The following is a 26306-nucleotide window of genomic DNA, read 5'->3' as shown; positions in this document are numbered from 1 at the left end:
TTATTACTTATGACTACCAATGCTAAGCCCCTGAAATAAGGCTTACCTATGTTGTCAATATTTAAGAAGCCACAGGCCTTAACAATCTAGTTGTTGAAGAGCCTTTGGTGTCACCTGTGAATGGTAGCTACATTCTCAAGCACAGAGAGAAAGAGTGAACTTCGCTTATGCTAAGTGCACAGCTTAGCAGATGAAGCCTATGGCAAATGTTCAAAGCATCTACAACCTTGCAGACAGCCCTCCAACACCCACTTCTTGTTAGCAAGCAACCTCATGCTGTATCAGGCACTCTCTCAGATGGGACCCAATGCTCCAGATATGTCTCCCATGCTCACCTATCAAAAATGACCCAATGATCCAAGTTCATTCTCTTATGCTGTGCTATCTGACAAACTAATCTGAACTAAGGTATAAGCTGATGACAATCCTCATACTCTTTAAGATATTGGAGAGATCCTTGAATCAAATGTCATTTTACAAGGGAGAATCTAAAGATGTCAACTTATCGAAGTGACAGCTAGTTAGAGATGTCATATTTAAGATAACTTAATGAGCCACCTCTCCTGGAGACTATATTTTGACAAAGACCTTTCTTCCTTGGCCAAAATGATGAGCTAGTGGAAATTTCAAATGCTTTAACAGACCAGTATGCCCATTTTGAGGTTTGTGAGACTTTTCAAAACTACTGCAATCAAAGCACCAAGCTTTTGGTCCATGCTTATGGGGCACCTAAGACAAATTATTCCACAGTGTTCATATGTTTCAATGAACATGAAGTAAAGGACTAAGTGCTGGAAAATAATCTTCCCAAAATACTTTGCAGATCATCTTGTCTCATGATCTTCTCGGAATGAGTCATCTCAAAATGCAGCTCCAATCTGCAAATTTAGAGACCTAAAATCATCTGTGTTCTGATTACTCCAAAATGTCTTTATTCTTTCACTATATTCTAAATGTTCCAGACTGATGCCACATTTACTAGAGGTCACCAAGTTGCAAGATAGATACGAAGCAGATAAGTTTCTATAATGTGCTTTGTTTCATAACTCATTTTCTCTTCTGATGCCGAAAAGCCTCTGCTTTATAAAAGAAATGCTCTCTGGCCAATTATAGTTTGGTATGTAAAAATTCATGTATTAATAGTAATCCTCAGATGCTTTCTTAACACTCCTCATGGTAGATGTGATAAATTCTATACAAAGGCAGGGTCTCTGAGTCACCGTTACTCTCCTTCCAGTAGCTCTTCAACTTTAATGAAGATCAAAATCATATGGGGTATTTCTTTACCAGTTTCTGACTCTGTAGGTCTGGTGGGGCGAGGAATTTGCATTTTTAACAAGTGCTTCAGGTGACTGTAATGCAGGTCTCCAGCATGCAGTGCCTTCCATGGCACTGAGCAGTGCTGGCTTTTAATGATGCTAATTTTAAGGTGATCATTTTGCTAATTTCAGGGGGCTTTTTTCTTTTCAAACATAATGTTGGCCCCGTTTATAAAATCTAAACATATATAACCATATATACATACTTCTGTATCACTTATACAACCTCCCAGCACCACAACTAGCAAAGCCTTGGACCCAGAAAGGGGATGTGTTAGTCTGAATCATGTGAAATTGCCAATATTCAACCGTTTTTCGCTTATGAAAGCACAGGGTTCCTATGCTTAAATCTGTAATCTGCATGAGGATGGGGGAACAGGCTGATGGACCCGTCTTATCCTGACCACTAATTACACATGAAGCCCTATCACCTCAGGGGCCCCTAATATCACAGCATTGGTTCTCTGATTTAGTCTTTGCGATAATTCTGCAAGGAGGCTGGGCGTAGCAGCTCACACCCGTAATCCCAGCCCTTTGGGAGGCTCAGGTGGGAGGATCACTTGAACCCAGGAGTTTTGAGACAAGCCAGGGCAACAAAGCAAGACCTCTGTCTCTTAAAAAAAAAAAAAAAAAATTGGCCGGGTGCAGTGGCTCACACCTGTAATCCCAGCACTTTGGGAGGCCAAGGCGGGTGGATCACGAGGTCAGGAGATCGAGACCATCCTGGCTAGCACGGTGAAACCCCATCTCTATTAAAAATACAAAAAATTAGCCAAGCGTGGTAGCGGGCACCTGTAGTCCCAGCCACTCAGGAGGCTGAGGCAGGAGAATGGCGTGAACCCAGGAGGCAGAGCTTGCAGTGAGCCGAGATCGCGCCACTGCACTCCAGCCTGGGTGACAGAGCGAGACTCCGTTTCAAAAACAAAAAATAAAAAAATTAATTAGCCAGGCATAGTGATGCACCTATGCTCCCAACTACCCAGGAGGCTGAGGTGGGAGGATAGCTTGAGCCCAGGAGGTCATGGCTGCAGTGAGCTACGATCATACCACTTGCACTCCAGCCTGGGTGACAAGAGTGAGACCCTGTCTAAAAATCATCATCATCATCATCATCATCCTGCAGGGTATTTTAAAATGAAATAACACCCCCAAGGCCTCATGGCTACTCAGAGGCAGAAGGAGAACTCAATGCCAGGAAGACCTGATCCAACCTGTATCGGGCTGGATACTACCTGTATCAGGAAGGCTACTACAGCCCTTCTTTCCACAGCTCAGGGACCCCCATGGCTGATGTCACAGCCTCAGACCCCCACTGTGTCCTGTCCCTCTCTGACAAAGCATGCTGCACTCCAAACATACCAAGGGTTCTCAACCAGCTGTCTCACAGGGGCCCCTGCCTACTGAGCAAGGTTAGAAAGAAGAGCAGAGGCTCTTTACAAAGCCATACATATGGGATGAAAATGATGACTGACAGAGAGACGAGGGAGAACCTCCCTCACACACACACACACACAAGGAACACAATGCCAATGGGAGCCAATGACCTGAACTCACTGTGGAAATTTTACACCACATTTGGTGTTCAAGACTTCAGAAGATGAGGAAGTAGAAAACACAGTTTATGAGGTTGTTGTCAAAGTAGCCTCTTTTTATTAAGTTTTATCACTTGAGAGTACGCTACACTGAATGAAAAAGGAATGAGAACATGCCTGCTGTAATGAAGATGAGCCTGATGTCATCATGATGCAGTCTGAGCTCTGTGTAGGTATAATTCATTTCATTCTATACCAGAAATAAAAGGCAGCAGAGATAATATATATTATTCCCTGTCATGGAATCTTCTTTCTGGTGAAAGCATGGTTCCTTTAATATACCAGTGACTAAATCAAATCCCCCTAGAGTACAGTCATGATTAATCTACTACATAGTAAATTTCATTTTTTAGTGATCAGTATTATCTCAAAATGCTACTTTATAGCAATAACTGATTTATACATTTTTATTATACACAATAAAACTACACTCTTACTTTTATATATTTAATTAACAAAAGGTAACACTTTTTCCTTTAAATTTAGCAACTGGGTCTCTATACGCCTATAAATTACTAATGGCACCAGGCACTAAACACACAGCCTGGTTCTATTGTTAAGGTTATTGGAGATACCTAAGTCAAACTTGATAGGAAGCAGGAAAAAAAAAAAAGCCTTAAGTATAAGTTATTTGATTTTTTTCTTCTCCAAGGGAGCTTCTTTAAATTGTTTCTTAATTCATTCAACAAATACTTATTGAGTGACTACTACATGCTAAAATTGTTAAGTAATTTGGTTTTACACATTATGAGTATTTTAAAAGGAATGCTTTAAACCACCTTATAATTGTATATCTAGATGGAACATCACACTGAGTCCACTTTAAGCCCATTTTAAGCATGTGCTTATTACATGATGTAAAGTACCTCAAGCTACTCAAACTGAAAAGAGAGAACAAATAGCATCCATCAAAAACAGGCTGGGCCAGGCACAGTGACTCACATCTGTAAACCTAGCACTTTGGGAGGCTGACCTGGGAAGGCTGCTTGAGCCCAGGAGTTTAAGACCAGCCTGGACAATGTACCAAGACCCTGTCTCTACCAGCTTTTTTTCTTTAATTAGCTATGCATGGTGGCTCGTGCCTATGGTCCCAGCTACTCAGGAGGCTGAGGTGGGAGGACTACTTGAGCCCAGGAAGTCGAAGCTGCATTGAGCCATAATCAGTGATCATGCCACTGCACTCCAGCCTGGATGACAGAGCAAGACTCCTTGAGAAAAAAATAAAACAAAAAGAAAAACACAGACTATACAAAGGGTGTGGTCCAATTCCTTCTCACCCCCTGTCAAAGCCTACCCGTTACCTGCGAGCCCATTTTGATTCCATAGCTGGAAGCCAGGGAGAAGTAACAGCACCTCAGACTCCCAGAGCAACCCACACTGATATAAACTCTTCTCATTGTATGCAATAAATCTGCTTTCTGCATATTGAATAGAAAGAGAGATTAAAATGAATATTCACCCATCTGAAAAACTGATGCTTTATAAGCTTTTATGCTTTGCAGCCCATAAAAAGTAAATGCTTTGCTTCTGCTTTGGCTGGTGCATGTTGAAATAAATCATTCTGTTAAACAGTGGCCTTTTCTTCAGAGGGAGATGCTAAAACCTTATCAGTCTTGACAAGTCTCTGACTCCTCTCCTCCTCATTCATCTCTCCTGCATGTCCTGCAATCCTTGCTCTTTTAGCTTGCAAGGTCATTTCCAACCCCTGCTAGCCCCAATTTCAAAAGAAAGCCACACTGCGTTCTTCAATCAGATTCTCCACCCTGCCCTGACTTCTAACCCAAAGCCAAACACTTGTGTTTCATATAATGGTTTTGATGACTCATTAGTCTTCTGAGTTTTAAGCAGGAAAAATGGCTGAATCAGATTTCCAGGCAGATTTTCATGACTTCTTGAATTACATACCTAAACCCTCAATGCTGTAGAATTCACTCCTTGCAGATGTAAGAAAAGTACAGACAAGCCATATCCTAAAGATGTTACACACCTACCCAGAGCCATCCACGCCACTGCTTTTTCTGGTCTACTACAAGAAGGCCCCAAAGGTTAACATGAACGCTTACTTAGTTGGCAAATATATACTACTACTTCCAGTTTCACCACTACATGCAGATTAGCAGCAACATATGACGCAGCGGAGAAAAAAATGAGTAAGACTGTAGCAGGTGAATCTAAAGTTGTCTCTGGATCAGTGCTGAATTTCAACAAACTACACTACAAGTAGCAGCGGAACTACAACTTCCACTAAAGAATTCAATTTTACAGTAAAGAGTTAGAGATACACAAGTAAGCGGATGAAAGTCCGCTCTCGTGCCTGTCTTTAGCTGTCCAGGAAGCCATCTGTGGATGGGGCTGGGCCTTGCTGGGCTCAGGCAGGTGGGTTTAGGGACGAAGCTACACCTAGTGATGAGCTGGGGATCGCAGCAGGAGCAAGCGGCAGCAGGGAAGCACTCTCCAGGTGTTTCTCAGAGAGGCCCGCTGCAAAGCGTTCAGGATCAATCTGTCAAAAGACATCATGATTATTTTTATTTACCTGGAGTGTTAAATGACAGAGAGGCAATGGTTGTCTTTGGGGGTTCAGAAAAAAATTAGGCTCAATTTTAGGATAAACATTGTCAGTACTTTAAATAAATGTCCAAGAAAAATCTTTATTTTCTTTTTTTTTTTCCTTTTTTTTCTTTTTTTTTTTTTGAGACGGAGTCTTGCTCTGTCACCCAGGCTGGAGTGCAGTGGCACAATCTCTGCCCACTGCAAGCTCCGCCTCCCGGGTTCACACCATTCTCCCGCCTCAGCCTCCCGAGTAACTGGACTACAGGCACCTGCCACCTCGCCCGGCTAATTTTGTTTTTGTATTTGTAGTAGAGACGGGGTTTCACCATGTTAGTCAGGATGGTCTTGGTCTCCTGACCTCATGATCCACCAGCCTGGGCCTCCCAAAGTGCTGGGATTACAGGACTGAGCCACTGCGCCGGGCCGAAAAACCTTTATTTTCCATTTGGAAATTGAGTTTATTACCAAAGGCAAAGTTTCACATTTCCACATTAGAATTCCAAATCTTACATCTACTAACTTCCCGTTCTCTCCTGAGAAAGTCCCTGTTTCTTTCCATTTTAGATTTTGAAACTTTTAATAAATGAATAACTTTTCAAAGTGTGGTAACTATATCTTCATCTTTGCCCATTACCATCCACAAAGAGGCCATACAAATGTAAGTGCTCAATAAATCTTTACCTGAATTAAATATTTCAAAAAGAATTATTAATAAGCACTATTAAATATTCTAATAAGCACACTGGGCTGCGTGCTTATCATAACAAGCCAACAAATAGCTCCTATATGAAGTATCCACCCAGGGAAATTTCCAATGGCTAACCATTATAACAAAATTTAATTGTTACATTGTGGTAAGTAAAAACACAGGAAACTTTTTTATTCATTTGAGTTTTACAACTGGCTGGATTTAGTCTCGTCCCCAGTGTCTGGCCGGAGACAACACAATCGCATCACCATGTTGGTTATACTGGCTGTATTAATCAAGAGGCTAAGCAGCAAATGAATGGACGTGATATTTTTACCCCCAGTTCTCTTTCAGCTCTCGTCAAGGGAGGTTGATAGGGCAGGCAGAAGATCTCAGTTCTTTTAGAACAAGGGTTCTCCAACTTCAGGTCGCATCAGAATCCCATGGGGGGCTTGTTCTAACACAGATTGATGGGCCTTATCTCCAGGGTTGCAGATTCAGGATCAGAGGGTTGCAAGTCTAACAACTTTCAATGTAATGCTGATGCAGATGGCTCAATGACAGCACTTTAAGGACTCCTCTTTCAGGGCGCAGTGGCTCACACCTGTAATCCCAGCACTTTGGGAGGCGGAGGCGGGCGGATCATCTGAAGTCAGGAGTTCAAGACCATCCTGGCCAACATGATGAAACCCCGTCTCTACTAAAAATACAAAAACTAGCCAGATGTGGCGGCAAGCGCCTGTAATCCCAGCTACTTGGGAGGGTGAGGCAGGAGAATCAATTGCTTGACCCAGTGAGGCAGAGGTTGCAGTGAGCCGAGATCACACCATTGCACTCTATCCTGGGGGGCAAGAGCAAAAGTTCGTCTCAAAAAACAAACAAACAAACAAACAAACAAAAAAAAACTCCTCTTTCAGGACAACATTTCTTCAAGTGTGGCCGAATTTTCTTACAAACCCTGACCACCCAGGGATGCTGGGGGACCTCTGTCGTGGACATCAGAATCACCACAGCTGGGCCCCAGGAAGCAGCCTTTGAAAGGAGGACTCCAGATGCTCCTCGTGGACGGCAGGTTTTGAGAAGCACAGATTTAAACCTAGCTCACCATCAACACTGGTGCAGTTTCCCAGGCCCTCCCCAGAGCCACCTAGCATCACTGAGGCAGGATGTTACTGTGATCTACCTGCACAACTGCCACTCTTCATGGCCCTCCTTCAACTTTCCATGTGTTTCTCCTTTATAGCTAAGAGGGCACAAGGGGAGTGACCCTCCCTTGCTAGGATCTCTGGAGCCTGTCACATCCCACACCTGAGTACACAACACTTCTCTTCTCATTCTGTTTTTGTCTTTTTCTCTCACATACTCCCAGCCCCTTAATTACACCCTGGCCTTGCCAGCCGCCTCACCAATGATGGGGGCACTACAGACTAGGAAGCTTGGTGACTAAATCTTTCCTCCTCCCCACCCAAGGCAGCTCAACTTATTTTTCTCTGCTGGGTTTTTCAGAGCTACAGTGTAAACTCAGGCTTTCTGATGACTAAACTGAAAACCACCGCAGTATTTTAGGAAGCAAAAAAGCAACATCCTCTTATAATGCAAGATTGACATTATTTTGTGCCTCTTTAGAATGTTTAATTTGTGAGTTAGAAAGACGTTAATAATTAAACCTTCCCTCACTTACAAAAGAAGCCTATTAACATGCATGTTATATTCATAAAGATAGTAAGCACACTAAAAAGTGAGACTGTAGGAAAGTTGGTTTTCAAAGAGAAGAATCTCAGAATTAAAGTAAAATGCATGGTGGACATAACCCCTAAGAAAAATGTTTCACTGTTGAAAAGCATAAAACTCATTAAAATGCCTTATTCCCTAAATGAAAACTAAGCCTTGGGATATTCAGATAATACATGCTCATTCTAGAAAACTTAATGAAATCTAAAACAAAAATTGAAAGAAAACAATAGTTAATCTAACACATAGTTCCTCTACTATATACAGCCTCACAATTCCTAGAATATATTACAATCCTTAGAGAATTATGAAAAATTTAAATAAAGCTATTGACTTTTCTAGAATTGTTACAGAATTACTTAAATTCTGAAACCAACTTTTACCAAATCTAAAGGCTAGGCTATGCTTCATTTATAAAGAATTTATATAATCTGAAGACATAATTCAAATTGCTTGCTCATTAAAGAAAATTCATTTCGCATTACCCAAATTATATACACACTTATCCATATATCACTACATGTCAATAGATTATTTTCTTAAAATCTTTAAAAATAACCCTTTGAAAACATGAGCGACTAAAACCTCTAATTTTCTAGATCGGAACAATTTATTATGCTCAAGCAATTCTTCTTTACATATACAGAACACTAAGAATGTTATAGTAATTTCTTAGCATATTTCTTTCATGCTCACTGATTTAAATTTGAAGTATTTTCTTCATTATCAATTTTCAATCTAGCGAAAGCACCTTGAAAATGTAAACTGCTATGATTATAGTTATCTGAAAAAGAAAAAAACTTAACTGCTAAACAAATATATTACCACTCTTTGCAAAGGGTACTTTAAAATTCTGTATTTTGAAAAAAATTCAGATTTACAGAAGACTTGCAAAAACAATACAAAGCGTACAAGTACTCCCTTCACCCAGCTTCCCCCGATGTTAACATCTTACATATACAGAGCAGAATTACCAAAGCTAAGAAATTAACATTGGTACCACACTACTAACTAAATTACAGGCTTTATTCAGATTTCAGCAGTTTTCCTACAAACATCCTTAAAATATTATTTTAAAAAATTAATTTATCCACAGGAGTCCCAAATTCACAAGGTTATGTTAACGTTTAATATAGTTCAAATACTACTGTAGCTGAAACAAAGAGCTAAGTCTGTATTTCTATTTCTGCAAACCAAAGCTTGCTTAGCAGAACTTAACACATCAAAACCATTATAAGGTAGAACTAAATACTTCATTGTATTATATAATATATGTTGCAACTTGGCTTTTAAGAAATTGGGTCAAAGAGGAATAACTTGCCAACTCGTTGGCTTCTCACCATGCAAAAGAGAATTTCCAACAAAAGTAAAATGATTTAACTTTCTTTCTCATATCTTACTTATATACCGTCTTACCAGTTATTTTTAGTGAACACTAAAGGCCTAGAAGATATAAAGTGAACCTCCATTATTTTGCCTAACAAATTAGAAACTGTAACGATAAAAAACAATGTTTTAGCCCTGGCATGGTGGCTCACGCCTGTAATCCCAGCACTTTGGGAGGCCAAGGTGGCTGGATCACAAGGTCAAGAGATTGAAACCATCCTGGCCAACATGGTGAAAACCCACCTCTACTAAAAATACAAAAACTAGCTGACGGTGGTGGTTGTGCGCACCTGTAGTCCCAGCTACTCAGGAGGCTGAGGCAGGAGAATCGCTTGAACCCAGGAGGCGGAGGTTGCAGTGGGCCGAGATCATGCCACTGTACTCCAGCCTGGCTACAGAGCAAGACTCCATCTCAAAAAAAACAAAACAAAACAAAAACAAAAACATAATTTTGTAATGAAATACATAATTATAGTAAGCAACGTCATCACAGACCAAGATCCTAATACTTTTCCAGTAAGTTTAGCATTCTATTTCTGATGTCTGGTATCCAAATCACATGTAGTCCACCTCCAGAAGTGGTTAATTAACAGTCTTAACAATTCCAAACTCATTCCAAAAGAGGACAGGAGAGCACTGCAGAAGGCAAACGGCAGAGTGCCTTGTGTAGATGATATCTGAGTTATACAAAAACCCTTGACTGATTATGTATTTATAAACCCTCACGATTAGTCCATTGGTCTAAAAAGAATCCAGTGTGGAAAAGGCAAGCCAAGTCTAACTTTTAACAATCACTTCTCTCCCTCCATTTTATTATATATTGGTCCATTCACACACAATTTGAACATGTGCAAATGATCAGGATTCCCATTAGTGATTTATTCAACAAATAGTAATGCCTGTGACATCTAAGAATCTATGAGAAATGTCTTATGAGAAAGCCAGAAGAAAATGAAAATTGGCTTTGCCCTCAAGGAGCTTACAATCTAGCTCTTCTATCTCTAAAATTTGTTCCCATGTCAAGTGAAAAGCAGCCAATTACTACAGTTTCTGGAAGAAACATAAAAAAGAAATGTGTCAATGCCGCTCCTAGCATTCAGAATTAACTTTCTCAACATACAAAAACAAAAAACAAAACCCTGAGTCACACCTGTACTACCTAAATGCAATATGGAGAGAAAAAAAATAATGAAGTGAATGAAACATAGCTGATCCTTGCACATATGAAATTTGCCAACTTCACTTTTCACTTTTTTTTTTTTTTGAGATGGATTCTCACTCTGTCACCCAGGCTGGGGTGCAGTGGTGCCATCATAGCTCACTGCAACCTCGAACTTCTGGACTCAAGCGATTCTCCTGCCTCTGCCTCTAGAGCAGCTGGGACCACAGGCACACGCCACCACACCCAGCTAATCCAATTTCACATTTTTTAAAGTTCAACGTTTCTGAGGCATGGCTTGGATGCTGCCCTTTACCCACGAACATGCCAGGATAACTCTGGCTTTCTAGATAAGAAAACACATTTCACTTTATGGTATGATAACTCAAACAAATAGATATATTTCTTCCAAATGAAAAATCAGGCTAAATTTTAGTAGAAGTCTATTTTGGCTTGACTGATCATTTACATCAGCCTTAACAAGGACATGGGTCAGTACAACTGAGGCTGAAATCCTTTTTGGTGATGAGGAAACCGTGGTTTAAATAAGCAATATAAATATTTGTTTCCACCCCCTTGCACGCAATTTAAAAATCCATCCAAATGATATTTGACACAGCTTAACTTTAAACAAATCCCAAGCAGGGAGTTATGGATTTTAATAAAGAGAAAACCATCACTAGGGCTCTCATACTTCGCTTCTAATATTAATGAGTTACCAGGCTCTCAAATTGGCGAGTGCTACTCTATTATTCACTAATAAGAACGCAGACCAAATTCTGCATCCGTTTTATAATCGGACGACAGTGCATCACTGTGTTCAATCCTCTGGAGCACGTGCAATTACCAGGCAGTTAGGGAAACACAAAACTTGGAGAAAGGATATTTCTGTATTGAAGGTGATGGTTTGGGTTTCAAAACCTACAAGTTCCACTCCTTCTCTGAGGCCAACTGTGATCAAGGGTCCTGCAGATCAGCAACACACAAGACACAACTAATGTGCCTGTGAGTCCAGAGCTCCAGCAGCCAATGGTCCTGGACTCCAAGAAAATAAAAAGGTTTCCACGCACCAGAGGACCAAAGGTTTTTACTGCTTAAAATATGCTCTTTACTGTTCATGAAAGTCCCCTTCATCGAATTCTTAAAAAGCCCAACTTACTCATTCAACTCACTTGTTCCCAAACGCTGAGACCTATTTTGCAAAAACCAAGTTTAAGACAAAGGAGCAGGTTTTTTTAATTAAAAGAAAAAGGAAGCCCACCGCCCCCACTGCATGTGGACCTTAATGAAACTAATCTAATAAACACTAGAAAGGTGTGCAAATGGGCCAGCATTTGCCGTCCATCCACCTGTGTCATCCAGGTAATAAAGGTGATCCTGGAGGTTGTAAACCCCTGTGACAGCGTGCCGGGTTCGGCCCCACGCCGGACCCCCGACTCTGATCCACAGATCCTCTCCATGAGGGGCTCCCCTGGGCTTAGAACGCCCCCGCGTGCGCGTGCAGGCACACACGCGCGCACACTCACACGCTTGCTCGCACACCGCCAGTGCCTCTCCTTCCCACCTGGGACCCCGGAGCAGCCGGGCTGGGTGAACAAGTTGCCGCTGGCCGCGCGCTCCGCTAGGGGGCCGAGGGTGGGGAGGGGGAGCCCAGCGGGGCGCAGGGCCGTGGCTACCAGGGCCTGGGGACCTGCCCGCTCCCTCCGCGGCCGCCGAGCCCTCCCGCTGGGACCGGCAAGGAACTCCCCCGGCTTCTCCGCAGACGCTGCGCGACCGCGGGGACCTACCAGGGTCGCCAACCGCGCCGGGCAGGGGGCGACAGGGAGGGCAGGACACCGGGAGATCGCCGCCGCCCAAGCGGCCGCCAGGTCCCGGCGATCGCTGCGGGCGCAGCCGAACACCGGCGGCCTGGGCCCGGTCGCTGCTCGGGGTCGGCGGAGACCGCGCAGCGCCTACGCCAGGCGGCCCGGTGGCTGCAACTGGGAACTTCAAGCAAAGTTTTCTGCTGTTCCTTTTGCAGCCGGCCAGGGACTCATAGTGGCAGCCGCCCAACCTTGAGCACTAGCCCAGGCCGCGGGAGGACGGAAGCCGAGCTGGGAGTCCCGGCTGGGGAGCTCGCCCTCGGGGTTCGTCCGCTCTGCCCGCCCGAGGACTGGGCGCCTGCCAGCCCCACGGCCCCTCGCCCAGCGCCCGGCTCACAGGCAGAAGCCGTGTCCGGCCCGCCGCGCCTCCCGCCCGGCCCCGACGCCAGCCTTAGCGCTCTACCACCAGGGAGCTGCCGGCGTCCCGGGCGTCCCGCGCCGGCCCGCGCGTCTCGGGAACGGCAGAGGCGGTCCCGCTTACCTGAGAAGGTCTCGCCCGCCGCAGTTAGCAAAAGTCCGGCCAAAGTCGCCAGGCAAGTCCCAAGTCTCCTCATGGTGGTGAGTGCGCGCCGGGCCGCTCCCCGGCGGCGGTGGGTGGGCGCACGAGGGCGGTGGGGGCCGGGAGCTTTGGTTCCGAGGCAGCGAGGAGGGAAGGGTAAACAGCAGAGCACTGAGCCAAGCCCCCAAGGTGCCAACAGTTGCAGAAGTCCGAACTCCAGCGGCTCCAGGGGCGCGGGCACAGGGTCCTGGGTCCTCCTCCCCTGTCCCTGGCCCCACTCGGCGTCTGGCGCCGCTGTCAGAGGGAGCTGAGGGCGAGCCCGCGGAGCCAAAATCTTCCCTCGGTTCCGGTGGCTGAGCTCGCCGCCTCTCGCCTTCCCCTGCCCGGGACCCGGGACCCGAGCTGCCGGCCGTGGCCGTGGCGGTGGCCGTGGCCGTGGCAGCGCGCGTCCCGCCCGCTGCCTCTCCACAGGCAGCCCAGAGCCCAGCCCCGGGCGGCGGCGCGCCGATGACCGAGCCCGCGCCGGCTGCGCGCGGGGCTCTTGCTCCCCGACTGACTGGCGGTGCCCCGCAGGCCGGCTGAAGGGAGCGCTCACGTCACGGCCGCCCGGCACCGCCGCGGCCCGCTAGAGGGCGTGAGCGCCCGCGCCCCGCCGGCCAGCGCCCGAGCGCCTCCGGGAGCTCTGCTGGGGGCGGCCCCGCGGCCACCGCCACTGCCGCCGCCGAAGCGGGCGTCAGCCGCGCGGGGAGGAGCGGCCACCAGGCTCCCCCCGCCCACCTCCTCGCCCCGGCCGCGTCTTCTATTTTGGTGGCTGGCTCTGGGGAGGGTGACTGTGGAAGGGGCTGTGCCGCCGCCAGAAGTTTGTCCCGGGTCACGAGCCGCGAGTAGTTTGTGAGCGCGGCCGGGCGGGACCAGCGGCCTGCGACCCAGCGGGCCGAGCCAGGCGGCTTCGAGCCCGGCGCCGGACGGCGATGTCACCGCACAGGGCCAGCTGCACCCGGAGTCGCCGGGCCTGCGCTCCTCGGCGGCTGCGGGAAACGCGAGCCAGGCGATCGCGGAGGCTCCAGAGGGCTGCGAGGTCCTCTGCGCCGCGGGCGGAGCGAAGTTGGCGGGCGCCGGGAGATGGCGCGGGAGCCGGGAGCGCAGAGCCCCGCGATCGCCAGCCCGCTCCTGGCCGGGCCCGCGGGGTACACGCCGCTGGCCCCGAGCAGTGGCGCCCGGGAAGCCGTTTCTGCTGTTCTGCCTCCTAATCATGCCTCGGCGTCCCGTGTGGGCCCGGAGCGAGCGGCAGGCAGTACACGGAAGGCGGTGGTCACACCAAAACCAGGGTTTGGACATAACCCGTGGTTTCTGTATCTGGTGCAAAGTGCTGGGAAACGGGAGAAAGAAAAGTGGGGAGTGAATCAGGGAATGTCTTGAAATATTTTAGTTTTACTATTTTGGGTCTGAGTGAATAAAAAAACCTTACAATGCTTCAGCAAAGAGTAAATTTTTTATTTTAATTGTAAAATTTTTTGTAAGTGATCCTTCTATCTTCCAGGGAATAAGCACATTGAGCCAGCACCAACCAGACAGCTGTAAGCTCCTGGCCTAGCTAACTGAACGCAATAGAAGGGTTGGGAAGAGGTTAAATTAGGAACCAAAGTAACTGAGTGACGGGGTTCTAGCAATGATTCTGGCTAGAAGGCAAACCGGTGATGCAGAGGCACCCGGGAGTTCTCCTGCATTTTTCCCACAAGAGGGGTCCTCTGCTCAGCGCTCACTGCTTTCTAGTGCTTATAAAGACGCAAAAAATAAATGGATTCTACTCTCAAATTGACCCTGTCTCCAATGTACACCAGAACCAAGAAAGATAGAGCTGTCATCCTCCTAAGGCAAATTTGGGGACTAGAAGACTTTTGCCTTTAGTGTAGCAACCAACACTCCTCTTACTTCAGGAAGTCCACTTAGTAGATACTTTCCAGACCTGTTCTTTAGAAGTCTCTATATTAATCATTTACTTGTTAATATGACCTTACATCATCCTGCCACTTCTCCCAACTATGTGCTCATGGAACCTTATCTTTAATTGTGAAATGAACATTGAAATCTCAGGAAGGAAGCAGTGTCTTCAAGATCAGCAAGTGCGGAGAGTCAAATCTGCAACTTAGGCTTTCAATTTTGATGTACTTGTGTTCTATACTGGAGTTCAAATTTGCTTTTTTTTAAAAAAAAATAGTAATAGGCTTTTCAATGGAGTTTTTCTGCTAGTGGGAGGACAGAGGTGCAAGCTAGGGGGATAAAAGTTGATCTTGATAAGTAACTTCTTTAAATTAGGTGAAGTTAATATTAGGGTAGGATTTCATTTGCGAAGTATTTTAATTCTTTCAGCAAATATCTGCTGAGGGAATACCATATGTCAGGCACTGTGCTAAGTACTGAAAGTTGTCTTAGGCTGGGTTCCCTCAGAAACAGACCTGGAGGTTAGGATTTAACTATAAGTGGTTTCGAATTGGGGAAGTGATCCCAGAAATCACTATAAGGAAGGTGAGACAGCAAGACAGAGGGAAAAAAAGCAGACATTGATATGGGATGTGTCAATAAGCAGGTTACGACTGTGGGCAAGGGAAACTCAATCCCCTGGTGGGGGGACGAGGAGGAGCAGGATGGAAGAGGAAGGGACCACACTTCGGACCTGCCACTGAGGCAGTAGACAGAAAGCCCTGCCAGTACTCCAACTGCTGCTGCCACAGGACTCCCCTTGGTAACCTCTACAAACCCTGTCCCTTCCGATTGTTACTTAAAGCTTAGGGGCAGGGTCTGTAAATTTCAATTACCCCTGTTCTCTATCTTTACAATGTTAAGTTGACTACCCTTTGCAGCCTTCCATCCACATTTCAAAGGGTGGTGGGATTTTTGCCAGCAGCTTCTGCCCTCTCAATTCATGACAACTACTGTTAGTTTACTCCCTCTTATAGGTAACCGGTCAGAGCAGCCTTTGAGCCTAAATGGAAGTCCACTGCTGAAATGAATGGATTGGACTTCCTTTAAGGAAGGGATGCTGTAGGAATCCTCCCAGTGGGACATTTGCTTTGACTTGTTTTTTCAGCAGTAGAGATTTAGTTTTAACCACATTTCACTCCTGACTCACTGGGGACAATAGAGACATTTGCAGAATGGCTGCTCAGAGTTAGGGGTGCTGTCAGGCCAGCCCCTGACATTGGTAGCGTTGGGCAAGAGTACAAATGCATAGCCACTTACCATATGCCTAATATTTCAAAGTTATTGATCAAGCTAGGAAACTACTATATATATTCCTACCTTGATACACATAACAACCAAATTGAAAGATAACACCTACGGATTTTATATGACAAAAAGCAAAATATCAGCAACTGAATTATGCATATCTACTAGACATTAGACATGTCTAGATTTTCTTTGATAGGCTATATAGATAAGTGACAAAATAAAGATATATGATTCATATATATTTATTCTATAAAATTGATATTTCTCTTTAGTAAAATCACTGTGTTGTTGTAATCAAGATTTTCACTGAATTTGTGTTCCATTGACAGCAGTGATTGACAGCTTTGCTGTTCTGTATGGTAGCACCTAACAGCATTTCAGGTGTTCTGTTCCTCAGTGGCACTAGCTACATTTCAAATGCTCAGTAGCTTCACATGGCTAGAGCTACTGTATTGTACAACATGGAGAGAGAACAAGTCCATCATCATAGAAAGCGCTATTGAACAACATTAATCTAAAAGATTCATCTATTCAGGCCCCGTGAGGTGGCTCACACCTGTAATCCCAGCGACTCAAGAGGCAGAGGCCAGAGGATTACTTGAGGCCAGGATTTCTAGACCAGCTTGGACAACATGGCAAGATCCTGTCGCTACAAAACAATTTTTTAAATAGTCAAACATGGTAGTTTATCCCTGTAGTCCCACCTACTCAGGAGGCTGAGGCTGGAGGATCATTTGAGCCTAGGAGTTTCAGGTTGCAATGAGCTGTGCACTCTACACTCCATCTGGGTGAAGAATGAAATCCCAATTCTAAAAAAATAAATGATTAATGTAGTCAAATCATACAAAATGTATGTACTTATACCACAAATGTAAATTACTTTTTTTATTTCAGAAAATTAGAATTACTTTTCTATAGTTGTTAAAAGTTTTCTTTCAAATGATTTAAAGTTATCTATTAGAATTAAAATGCAGCCGGGTGCGGTGGCTCAAGCCTGTAATCCCAGCACTTTGGGAGGCCGAGATGGGCGGATCACGAGGTCAGGAGATCAAGACCATCCTGGCTAACCCCGTGAAACCCCGTCTCTACTAAAAAATACAAAAAACTAGCCGGGCGAGGTGGCGGGCACCTGTAGTCCCAGCTACTCGGGAGGCTGAGGCAGGAGAATGGCGTAAACCCGGGAGGCGGAGCTTGCAGTGAGCTGAGATCTGGCCACTGCACTCCAGCCTGGGCGACAGAGCAAGACTCCATCTCGAAAAAAAAAAAAAATTAAAATGCAAAATACAAATTATGACAATGAATATAAACACTGAAATAAAAGTTGTTTTTTAAAGTATAAACATTTTATTTAATATTTGGAAATGTAATTACACCTTATTAATGTGTAAATAAAACATAAACTTCTTAGCAATTCCAGCATTCATTGTCCACCTGGTTGTTAACATAAATAATCAGTATTATGTTTCATGTGTTATAACTTCACATCTACCATTTTAACAGTAACATAATTATTTAATTTTGCAAAATATTGGCCAATCACCATGTTCAACTGCATGCAAATACTATACTGCTGTATGACTTCTTCCAGAACCATGAATTGGAACAAAAAGAGAAGCAAGAAAATGGATGTTTGGAATTGCTAGGAAATCCTCATTATTTAAGACCGTATGATCTGCTTGTTATCTAAAAGGAAGGTTTTGACAGTTTAATTCATTGGACTTTTCTTTTAATCAAGTGCCTCCACTATACATCATCCACACGTTTAGGAGCGTCCGTCTTCCACGTCAGCAGCAGCACACCCTGCAAATCTTCAGCTTGTGGGACGCAGTCACCTTTGTTTCAAGGACAAGGGGCTATAGGGGAAAAGTGTTTCTCTGGGGCCTTAACAGTGTTGGTTTTGAAAGCAAAGGTTTAGGGTTATGTTTTATGCAGTCTTAACACTGAGCACCAGACCCCTACTGACAGAAGTGGCTGCATGTTCCTTAATAAATGTATTTTTATAGGTCTGTGATGCCCCGTGCAGGAGCCCATCCTGGCAGTTGGTGGGCAGAATTGCTGGCTGTACTTGTGCGGTGCTGGTGCCTGGCAACAGTAACTCTGCTCTTGAGATTTGTCCAAACCCCATTAAAGTCAAAATGTAAATATAAAAATGAAAACTGATCTGACCATAACCTATCCCTACCTACCCAAAACGTTATGTTGAATTAGGAGGTTAACCCCGTGCGGAAAGTTCCTAAACTAGCCGAAGTATTTGCCAAGAAGCATGGACAAAATGATCATTTAGATACCTCCCAAGGTCACTCACTTGTAACCAGATGGAAAAAGAAAAGATTGTGATTGTTTCCATTGCTCATGTTTTCTTATCTAGGCCTTGCTGAAATGATTGCTTCCCACTTTTAGATGCATGTTGGGATTATGAAAGTGTGGTTTGAGAGAAATGGAAAAGGTAAATAAGCATTCTTGTATAGGTTTCCAAAATGATATATTCTCTTTTGTTTATCAAGGATAGCAAGTTGTAGGGAGTGAGGAAGGATAGGTAGGAGAATGAAAGGAAGGGAAGGAAGGAAGGGAAGAAGGAAGGGATAAAAGAGAGACAGAGAGAGCACTACCCAGAGTCCAACTTCATTTGAATCCCAACTGTGTGAGTTAAATGAGTTCATTTCCACTTCCTGATTTGTAGAAATGGAATTATATGGGAAAGCTCTGGGTAAACTCTGAGGCGCTGAGCAAACTTGATTATTTATTATGTTGATCTCTGATTAAGCAAAGCTGGGAGTGAGTAGTGCCTCATCCCACTCCCCACGCATCTCGCCCCCATTATTCTTTCCCTCAGAGGACTGTGCAGGCACGCGCAGCAGTGGGGCATCGGCCACGTGATATGCAGATCCCTGTCCTTGTGCACACGCACGATTTGCGTCGACTTTACTTAGCTTCAGGCATGAGAGGAGCAAATAAAACTTTTCACCCAGGACTGACTTCACTTCACAGCTTCCCTCACCTTTTGAATGTGTATACATGAAACCAGGGAAAATGGGATGAAAATGAAAAACACATCATTAGTTTTTCACAGGGGTCAGAAGAAACCAGGTCATTTAAACTGTCACCAGCGAAGCCCTGTTTCACCTGAACAAATGACAAAAAGGGAGCAGGTGCCCTTTTTTGTGGCTGTTCATATCCTACCTAGGGTCAGAACCTGTCACTGACAAAAGGCAAAGCTCATCCAAGCATAGTTCAAAGCCACCTTTGTATAAAGGCTTAAACCACTAGGATGAATTTTTTAGATGCCCCAGGAATTCCTTCTCGTGGCCTGATTAAAAGCAGAGAGGTAATAGGTTTTAGTTCTTTGCTTTGCTCACATTACCCACAGAATACAAATTAATCTCTGCATTGTTGGTGCTGAGGCAGTGTATTGCATACTCTTTTTTATGTTAGGAAAATGTTATCAGCCTCTCACACTGTTACCCTGTGTGACACTGGGAAATTCACTTAACCTCTCTGTGTTTCAGTTTCCTTATTGGTAAAACAAAGATAATCATTGTCCACACTTCACAGAGTTGTTCTGGGGATTAAATAATAATGTAATAAGTATTGTAATAAAACAGTAGTTCCTGGCTGGGTGCAGTGGCTCATGTCTATAATCGCAGCACTTTGAGAGGCCAAGGCAAGAGGGTCACTTGAGCCCAGGAGTTTGTGACCAGCCTGGGCAACATAGTGAGACCCTGTCTCTATACAAAATAAGTAAATAATTAGCCGGGCATGGTGGCACACGCCTGTGGTTCCAGCTACTTGGAAGGCTGAGGTGGGAGGATCACTTGAGCCTTAGAGTCACGGCTACAGTGAGCCATGATTGCACCATTGCACTTCAGCCTGGGCGACAGAGCAATACCTTGTCTCAAAAAAAATCAGTTCCTGGCACATCATTAGTGATGTAAAAGTTGTTGTTGTTGATTATATTAACCAATGATTTTTAAATTAAATACTAAAGAGAGCCAACCATGCATAAACTCCACGCTGCGGTTTTATACGTGTGCAGATGGGTTGGAAATATCTAACTAGGCCCAGTTATTTAGATGGGAAGACTTTCCAATAGATGTTCCTGTCCTTTCTCGTCATACTCTTCTTTCTGGGCATAATAGTTTATATCAGCTGCCAGACTCAGCACCAGTAAAACTGCATGGTTTATCATGGCAAGCCCTTAGTGCTTCTCCATCTACAAAATGAGAATGACTCCTGTGCTGTCTACCTTCACTGTGTTGTACGAGAGCCAATGACAGTGTGTGTGAAAGTTCTTTATAAACAGGGAAAGCCTATGCACATGGAAGGTAGTATACTGGGCCCTCAATTACTAAACTTTGATGATGAATAAGGATGATCTAAGATCTATGACAGAGTTTCTCATGAAGCTCTTTTATTTAGTTTTATCAAATAGGACTGAAAGTTCACAATTTACACATAGGTCACATTTTTATAAAAATCTTTTTCTGATTGGAACTTTTACCTATTCTCTATTTTAGGTGAAATGACTAGGTAGGTTGATAATCTCTAAAAATTCTCCTTGTAGTCACGGGATCAGTAGCAGGGCAGATCTTAGAGGCAATCTCAATATACAGTACCAGAAAATATGAGTATTACAGCCATGTCTGAGCCTGTGCTCCTAGGAACCGGGAGACCCAGGAAATGACCTCATGGAAGGTCCCTGACACCAGTCAGATCCCCTCTGAGAGTTGCTTTGTATCTGCAGGTCTCCTGGTGACTTCCTTGATCGAAGTGCAGGCAGAACACCAGGGCTGCCTGACAGCGAGGGCCCCTGGGGCAACAGGTCACGCTGTACCCTCTCATTCCACTCCTGCATCCTGAACTAGGGGAAACAACTTCCTACACAAAAGCAGTCTTCTGACCAGAATAGCCCGACTGCCCTGTCCCCTGGGGACAGGAGACCGGATGAGGCTTTTTCCTGTCCGGAAGCAGGGTTCCATCTACAAGACCAGTGGCTGCAGCCACGGTGTAGACATAGTAACCACCTGCCCACACACATATTGGCAATAGTTTTCAGACTGGTTAATCATCTCTAGAAAAAGCAAAAAGCCAATTTATGAAGATTTTATCAGAGCCCTCTGGAGGTCACTGTACAGTCTCTCTACTTTTGTTTAAGTCTCCAAGAAGTACTAGAAGAAAATGCTTTCTGTGAACTTTTTGGAGCTGGGAAGTTTTAGAGATCTGCTGGCTCACTCAGCGGGTATGAAATGACACTTCACTGTTTGAATCACAGTCAGTTCAAAGGCACAGGCGGCAGCTCACCAAGTAGCAGCTACTTTCCACGTGAGGGTTCATTAAAGGAGACAGCGTCTGTCCCCGTGTACCTCTTTTTGCCCAGAGCCTTTGAACTAACATTTCATATTAGTTCTTGTGCCTTTGTCTGAGACAACTGTTTTCCTCAGAACACATTTTGGGGGTTCGTCAGATTTTCCAAAACTCAGGGTGGAAATTATAGTACTTTATCATGTTCCCATGGATTTATAGTTCCTTTTTATTTTACTTTCTTTAAAACAAATCCTTTGAAGCTGATCGGTATGTTTCTAAAAACTCAGCTTGACTAATACTATTAAGAAACGTTATGCTAACAATGTCTTTCCTACCTCAGATTGAATTATTGCAACAATGGCGTCCTAGGTCCTTGATCTGTAATAAGGCTGGGTTTCCAACAGAATATGAAAAAAATAAAAACATTTCAATGCTAACATCAAAGAAAAGATCATCTTTAGTCTCTCTTCATCTTTGATATTTTAAAGTTTCCAAATGTTGTGGTTGGAATTGACAATTTCTAGACAGTCATTACTGTCAAGATGAGACAAGCTGCAGAGGAAAACATTCAAACTTATCTCAGTATGTTTTTTAAGCTAACATTTACTGAGTTCTCACTATGAACGAAGTGTTTTGCTAGGGCATTAAACTTCTGAAAGTCATGTGCAGTTTTGATGCCCATTTTAGAGATGAGGAGACTGAGGCTTAAAGCTAGAATGACTTAGATGTTAGAAAGATAAGGCAGCATAATTAGGCTACAGTCACTCAGCTAGTAGTAACTGGTAGAGCTGTGATTTGTAGGCAAATATTCTCATTTCCAGAGCTCCCTTTCTTACCCATTCTGCTGTATTTTCCATCTCCATCTTTGTCACTTTTTCTACCATAAACTCACCATCAAATTGTTGTCTAACTTGCCATCCACTGGCCACATGCTACACTGATCTAGTTTAGATAATGATCTAAAAGCTCTCATCTAAATTGTATTCATCCATCAAAGACGTATAAGTTAGGACTGAGACAATCTGTGGGTAACAGAAAACCCAGCCAACACTGGGGTAGAACATTGGTTAAGGGCACACTGTCTGTTTTCAAAGTCCAGCCTTTCCACTTGCTGAGTTACTTAGGTAAATTATTCAACCTTTCCATGCCTCAGCTTCCTTATCTAAGGATTGGGATAACAATGGTAGTCACTGTTTAAGGTTCACATGAGGATTAAACATGAATTCATATAAACTACCTAGAAAGGGCTAGAAACATTTGCTGTTGTCATTATTTAAACAAATAAAGGGGTTTAGTTTCTCACATTTAAAAAAAATCTGAGGTAGGCAGTCCAGGTGGTGCAGCCACATCACAAAGCCAGGAAGGAACCAGGCTCCTTCTGTCTCCCTGTTTGGACATTTCCTGCATGTCAGTTTCATTCTCCGGGTTGTAAAATATAAGTACCTCCTTCGGCATTCCAGACAGAAGAAAGAGGAAAGGCAATGGACAAAAATGACTTATTCCAGTGGCCTTTGGATTTTATTCCAGAAGGGAAGGCCTCCTAAAGGTTTTCTCCTACAGCTCATTAGCCACAATGATGCCCTATGGTCATGCTTGCTTCAGTGGAGGGGGAGGTTTAGTCCTTCATTTTCGTCTCCAGTGGAGGAAGGGAGGGGAGAATGGGACTGGGAATGGGTATTGAGTGAACTGACCTTCAGTACTGCCCAACAGGCCCAGCTCAAACCCCACCTACTTGTCTTCCCCAATTATCAACATTACCTGTGCCATTTCTTTGGCACTAATTTTTGGTTCTCTCTGCCTAGGAACCATACTTTTGCATGGTTGGTTTCTCCTCAACCTTCAGGTTCCAGTTAATGTCTTCTCAGAAAGTGATTCTCTAGCCACCCATTGAATATATGTCCCTCCTCTCACTCTCTTTCTTAGCACCCTGTTTATTTCCTTTATAATGCTTAATTTTCAGGGTGAGAGAGAGAATATTTGTCGTATTCCTGATAAGCAGGGCTTTCTCCCTGCCCATGGTATAAACTATGGCCCTAGTAAGAGGGCGGGGTACTGTCACCTCAGGAAGGAGGATATACTGTGTAAGCTCACATCAGAGAGGATGTGGAAAACCATCCCCTTCTACTGCAGTAGATAACTGAAAGAATAAAGGAAATGAGCTGGGCGCGGTGGCTCACACCTGTAATCCCAGCACTTTGGGAGGCCAAGGCAGGCGGATCACGAGGTCAACAGATTGAGACCATCCTGGCCAACATGGTGAAACCTTCTTTCTACTAAAAATACAAAAATTAGCTGGGCGTGGGGGCACACACCTGTAGTCTCAGCTACTCGGGAGGCTGAGGCAGGAGAATCACTTGAACCTGGGAGTTGGAGGTTGCAGTGAGCCAAGATCTTGCCACTGTAATCCAGCCTGGCAAAAGAATGAGACTCTGTCTCAAAAAAAAAAAAAAAAAAAAAAAAAAAAAAAAAAAAAAGGTAGGGGGGAGGAAATGAAATTAAAGCTAAGGGGTAAGGCATCAATGCAGAGCTGTCCAAGAATATCGGGATTCATGCCCCACCTCTAGAGAATAGTCTGAGGAGATGGCAGAGCACTCAAAGAAATCCCAAGTTCAACATGGCACTAATTTAACTAGGTCAGGCCTAGTAATTCCATAGCTGCACAGGGCAGTAGCTAGATGTGGAATCAATGAATGAATGAATGATTCTGAAAGATCATTTTGATGGGATTTGACTATTTTGATGGGAAGTGTGATCTTGGCGTCACTACAATATAGCTACAGTGTGATGTTTTGCTTCCCTGGAAAGATGATGACCTCTTTAAGGCAGAGACTGCCTTTCTCTTCTTTGCATCCCCTTTGGGATCTCTCACTGAGGCACTTCATGGGTGTGTGTTAATTGATGGAAAATGAGGATGAACATTAAAATAACAGAATCAGGAAGAAGCGAAGGAGTGTAAGTCCAAAGGTTGCCTGCATTTTTCTTCAGTGAGCCTTATAGCTCAGCAGAAAAAGAGAGATTCCAGCAGATGGTACAGGCACATACTGCCTGCTCACTTCTGTGTTTCAGTGCTACTTTAGGGTGGAAGAATAGCCTTGAAGGTAATAAGATTCCCAGGGAACATCTGAGATTTAAAAAATCAGTATTTAACCCTAAGCAATAGAGCTTCGTGCTTAGATCATGACTTGTATCATACACATCCTTACCAGGGAACTAAGCTGGTGTCTTGAAATCTTGATTGAACTTTTAGATTTCATTTTGTTTCCCTACCAAAAGATTTACTTGGATTTTTTAAACAAAAATATTTGCTTGGTAGAAATGTAGATGTCGTATTCCTGCATAATACTGTCATTTTTGTCAAATTTCACAGATATTCAATCGGCAACCAGAATCAGCCCTAGTGCCCTCTTGTTCTAATTGTCCTCTCTATGTTCAGATAGCTCTATCAGGCCACGTGACTCACAGATGCTTCTTTTGGGAATTCACAGTCCTGATTCCACCCCTTGCTATCAGTGTGACCTTGGGACACCCAGGAACCTCTCTGATCCAGTTTCCACTCAGGTTAAAGGGACTAACAATACCTGTACTTGCTGATTTGTGAAAGAATCAGAAGGATGAAATGAGATGTATGTGAAACACTTAGTGTGCTGTTAGGTGCTATGTGGATGAAAATTATGACTTATGAATATTACCATTAGCCTCTACTTTAGGCCCTTTTTATAGGAAAAGATAGAGCAGAAAAGTCAAATAATTTATCAGGGCTTTGGGTTTAAAATGGCAGATTGAACTCACACTTTTACCTTTACCTCCTCCTGAAAGCTTAAAATAATAACAATAGAAGGATAAGGGGAAGTGTAATTAAGCCACAAAGGCAAAGAATGCAAGAGAAGTCAACAGCAACAAACTTTTGAGAGTCGAAAAGCAGGAAAAAAAGAGTGGCAACTGACTCAACAGAGCAAGGAAAAACGAATCCGTAGCCAGCCAGCATTTGGGAGACCCAAGAAGTGTTCTGATCTGCACAAAAGAAGTGCCAAAGGCCTCAGGAGTTGGAGCTTAAAGTAGGCTGCAACCAGAAGGATTGGTTAAATATTTTTTAATGTAGTGAACTACCCTTCCCCCAAATCATCCTTTGTCCACTTAGCTGAGGTGAGTTGAGGCCTCTTATCCACTCTGGCTGAAGATGAGAGGTTAATTATCTGAAAAAGTTTTAACAGAAGGTGTTCCCACTAGTGGAGACTCTGGCTCAACTGAGGTTGTGTGCCTCAGTTGAAAATAAATTTATGTGACAGTGCAAGTGATGGATGTTGAAACATCTCAACCCTTCTTTCCTCTCACTTCCCAGAATGCTGACAGTCAGCCTTTTCCCCTCCACAGACATCAAAAATCGAGAAGCAGAAATATCATTTGACCCAGGAATCCCATTACTGGCTATATAACCGAAGGAATCTAAATCATTCTATTATAAAGATACATGCACATGTGTGTTCATCGCAGCACTATTCACAATAGCAAAGACATGGAATCAACCCAAATGCCCATCAATGATAGACTGGATAAAGAAAATGTGGTACATATACACCACAGAATTCTATGCAGCCATAAAAAGAAACAACATCGGCCGGGTGCAGTGACTTACGCCTGTAATCCCAGCACTTTGGGAGGCCAAGGCGGGCAGATCATGGGGTCAGGAGATCGAGACCATCCTGGCTAACACGGTGAAACCCTGTCTCTACTAAAAATACAAAAAATTAGCCAGGCATGGTGGTACACACCTGTAGCCCCAGCTACTTGGGAGGATGAGGCAGGAGAATCTCTTGAACCTAGGAGGCGGAAGTTGCAGTGAGCCAAGATTGCACCACCACACTCCAGCTTGGGCAACAGAGCGAGACTCCATCTCAACAACAAAAAAAAAAAAAACAACATCATGTTCTTTGCAGGGACATGGATGGAGCTGGAAGCCGTTACCCTCAGCAAACTAATGCAGGAACCAA

The 26306-nt window shown here is 44.1% G+C and overlaps 1 protein-coding gene across 5 annotated transcripts in view; it reads right to left on the bottom strand.

Moving 5' to 3' along the window:
* LOC105478860 (protein tyrosine phosphatase receptor type M) overlaps positions 1-13345 on the bottom strand; it is an 826332-nt gene extending 812987 nt beyond the window's left edge. For 3 of the 5 annotated variants that reach the window (XM_011736565.3, XM_071085870.1, XM_071085871.1), the window contains exon 1: positions 12769-13259. In XM_011736565.3, the coding sequence (XP_011734867.2) occupies positions 12769-12841 (73 nt within the window). In that variant the 5' untranslated portion in view covers positions 12842-13259. Of the gene's footprint in view, positions 1-12768 lie in introns of all 5 variants that reach the window. The other 2 variants (XM_011736570.3, XM_071085869.1) reach the window with 2 other exon arrangements.
* Between the last annotated feature and the right edge of the window lie 12961 nt (positions 13346-26306).

The sequence above is a fragment of the Macaca nemestrina genome, chromosome 19, assembly GCF_043159975.1.
Source record: "Macaca nemestrina isolate mMacNem1 chromosome 19, mMacNem.hap1, whole genome shotgun sequence".
NCBI lineage: Eukaryota > Metazoa > Chordata > Mammalia > Primates > Cercopithecidae > Macaca > Macaca nemestrina.
Note: the sequence above shows the minus strand (reverse complement) of the source record. Positions and strands in the feature narration are given on the sequence as shown.